This window comes from Lepeophtheirus salmonis, chromosome 6 (assembly GCF_016086655.4).
Source record: "Lepeophtheirus salmonis chromosome 6, UVic_Lsal_1.4, whole genome shotgun sequence".
Classification (NCBI taxonomy): domain Eukaryota; kingdom Metazoa; phylum Arthropoda; class Copepoda; order Siphonostomatoida; family Caligidae; genus Lepeophtheirus; species Lepeophtheirus salmonis.
This window is the reverse complement of record NC_052136.2, coordinates 36,947,570-36,950,679: the sequence shown is the minus strand read 5'-3', so window position 1 is coordinate 36,950,679 and position 3,110 is coordinate 36,947,570. Positions and strand designations below refer to the sequence as shown.

Here is a 3,110-nt window from a genome sequence, read left to right as displayed (position 1 = left end):
GAAAATGAATTCTTTATGAGGTAATTCTTTCAAACAATGGAATAAGACATGAGCAAACTAAAAATAAATATTCTCCCAAGATTGTTTGACTTTCTGAAGTCTGGGCGGATATAAATATAGATTGTTATAGGGCAAGGGTGTCTCCTTCATCTGATAGTGATAATTATCATTCAAAGTGATATATTATTTTTTCGCAATATCTTCCGACTCTGTTGCCTTATTTACGAACTAATATAAGTAAAGAACGCTCATACTCTATCATTATTTGATAATAGCTCGCAGCGAAAGTAGAGAGCAGACAACGAAATACAATAGATAATTATATTAATGTGATAACACTGTGCTAAAGGAAATGGCAGATACATGGTATGGTGAAACGAGTAGACACTTGTAGATACATAATGAAAAACATGGACACCGTTGATTCTGGATCATTTAATCTGGGAATCCGAATATAAACATTAACTCTCTATAATAAATCATTGTAGTCAACGAACAATGACAATTTTATCGTAGATATAATACATAAAATGATTCGATCAATGAATTTGATGCTTTTAAGTGAAAAACTATATACTATGTATATCCCTTAATAGGCACCGATAGGCTCTAGGAACGAATTTGAATTTGGAACAATATCCTTTCCTAAATTCGAGTGTGAGACAACGATGCTATTTGTATCATCATCATCCTCATCTTGGTTTTTGTTTAGTATGCTCTGCACCTCATTCAGACCGAGCTTTTGCATTGCCTTGAGGATTTGAACGTAGCTCACAACACAGAGCCAAAAGTAGGCTGCAACCACTAATTGACGAAAAGAGAGGGTACATTAGACATTTGTTTTCTACACATTAGAATATAAATTACGTAGGATTACAAATTGAATGATGGACTTTGCTACGACATTTACATTATCCTCTCCGTTTGGGAGGAAGAGAGATTGAAGAGTCACTGTTAGAACAGTTATAATAAAGAATATGAGAAGGATGATGAAAGCTGCCACGATCCATACCATGATAAAATTAATGGAATGCTTTGTGAGTTGACAGAGTGACATAGAAATAAAAAAAATATATTCAAAAGGATCGTAAATATACTTGCAAATACTTGTATAGGCCTTACCATACAGTAACCAAAGAGCCCTAATACTCCACAAAGGAAAAAGATGACGGATATCGTGAGTAGTAGAATAAGAATATATTCTAATCGTGTGGTAATGGAGATTACGGATTAGTTATATGGAAAAAGCAACAAATAATCTATTCTTACTGCTTTTAACCACCGCCATGACATTACAATGAAAGTCATTTTTGTCTACTTTCATATCACAAACCTTGGTTTCATCGCTTAGGAAGAGAGCCCAATTGTCTCCCACTTCTGTTTCGTTGTAGTTGATCCCAATATAAGCGATCCCTCCCAGAAGAAGGAGCTATTAAGACAATAATTGAAGGAGAAAATAGTTTGTAAAAATTGTTTTCTTTGAGTCCTCCCTTTCTTACATTTGTGATGACCAGTATCCCCAGAGTCCCGGATTGGACCGAGAAACATCCAAGGAATGTTCTCATCACCACCATGTTGATTGTGTTCAAAGACCTACTGAGAGAAATATCAATGTCTGTCCAATTATGGAGAGAAAGAAAAATAATGAATAATTATGAGTAATGGCATTCAATGTTGAACTCTAGGGAATAAATGATTGAGTGACCTTGTTCACACATAACCAACAAGGCAATAAAAGGCCCCTAGACTGGACGAAGCTCTATAATTTTCTTCTTCAAGGGTATACATAATACATAGCTATGTAGGAACCCGTTAAAAGGGAGATAGTCTACCCTAAGGAGCCTTTTATATCCATTAAATTACTCTGAATAATTCATCATCTAAAGGTATTCTTACTCGTAAAAGTTTATTATTTCATTTTTTGAGTAGCTAAGCAACAAGTGAAGGAAATAAATATTATATCAAGGGGTAAATTGGAGATTACATAAATACGCAATTCTAATGACAGCTTGAGTTTTCTATGTACCTATATTCATAATTTTAATGTATGAATATTGTTAAGATTAAGACATATGTTGTTTTGCATTCTAAGTTAATTTTTATACATACATACATACAAAAATAGGCAAATTTGCAAGATGGGAAATAGAGATCGTTTCTTATCGATTTACATATGTCATTTCATATATGTATAATATTATATAAGCATACCATTGTACCAGCTTCACAATGTGCATTAATAAATATATTGGTTTGCTTATATTTATATAGGTACCCAAAATTAGGGTGTCTCAAGGTTGTTCGGAGTACCGGGGATTTATCAATTTACTTTCTTCTATCCGTTCTAAGTCCTCTAAGTTATATAATTCTTGATTTCTTACCCATTAATTAAATTTTTTAACCCAGTTTATATTTACTAATCCTTTACTAACTCTATTCCACTGTTAATGTCACATTAGGTTGAAACTTTGGTTCTTTATTAGACCTTACATTTTGATTATGGTGTTAAAGTTATCTGTGATATTGAAAATATGAGATATCACTTCCTGAAGGTGTAATTCTTGATTGTTTTAATGGGTTTATAAGCAAAAAAGGCAGGTTACTTTCTGCAAACATTATATGTAAAGTTATGGTCAATAAAACAATTTAAATGACGTCATTCGATGTATAATTTAAAAATACATCAGCTAACATTTGTTTGAGGTCATTTTATCTAGAAATGTCGTTGAGAGAACACCAAAGGCAACAATAATTAGTTTCATTTCACGCCCAAATTCGTACTTCTGTAATATAAAGGATTGTCGTCATTTCTGAACAGTCAATTGTAAGAATCTAAGCGGAATTGGAGGTTGGGAAATATACCGATGACATAGTCAAAACTCAATACGGGTCAATAAGATCAGAATAATCTCGACAAAATCCGCAAAAACTGGGTAGAATACGATACAATATCCTCAATTAACTCAGTTACGAAAGAGTTAGGAGTTACGGCGGCTTATGTCCCATGGATTAAGATCCTATGTTTGCTCTCCCATTCTGTACCTAGCTGAAAAAACTATCACAATTTTCTCGGAAAGGAAAGATCTTCAGAATCGACTGTATTAATATTT

At 33.1% G+C, this 3,110-nt stretch overlaps 1 protein-coding gene across 1 annotated transcript; it reads right to left on the bottom strand.

Annotated features, from left to right (window-relative positions):
• Positions 1 to 307: 307 nt before the first annotated feature.
• On the bottom strand, positions 308 to 1,702 carry LOC121120929 (uncharacterized). Its single transcript, XM_040715813.2, has 5 exons — positions 1,500 to 1,702; positions 1,270 to 1,429; positions 1,123 to 1,202; positions 868 to 1,033; positions 308 to 804 (listed from the first exon to the last, which is right to left on the bottom strand). The coding sequence occupies exons 1-5, from the start codon at positions 1,572 to 1,574 to the stop codon at positions 590 to 592; spliced, it is 696 nt and encodes a 231-aa protein (XP_040571747.1). The 5' UTR covers positions 1,575 to 1,702; the 3' UTR covers positions 308 to 589.
• Between the last annotated feature and the right edge of the window lie 1,408 nt (positions 1,703 to 3,110).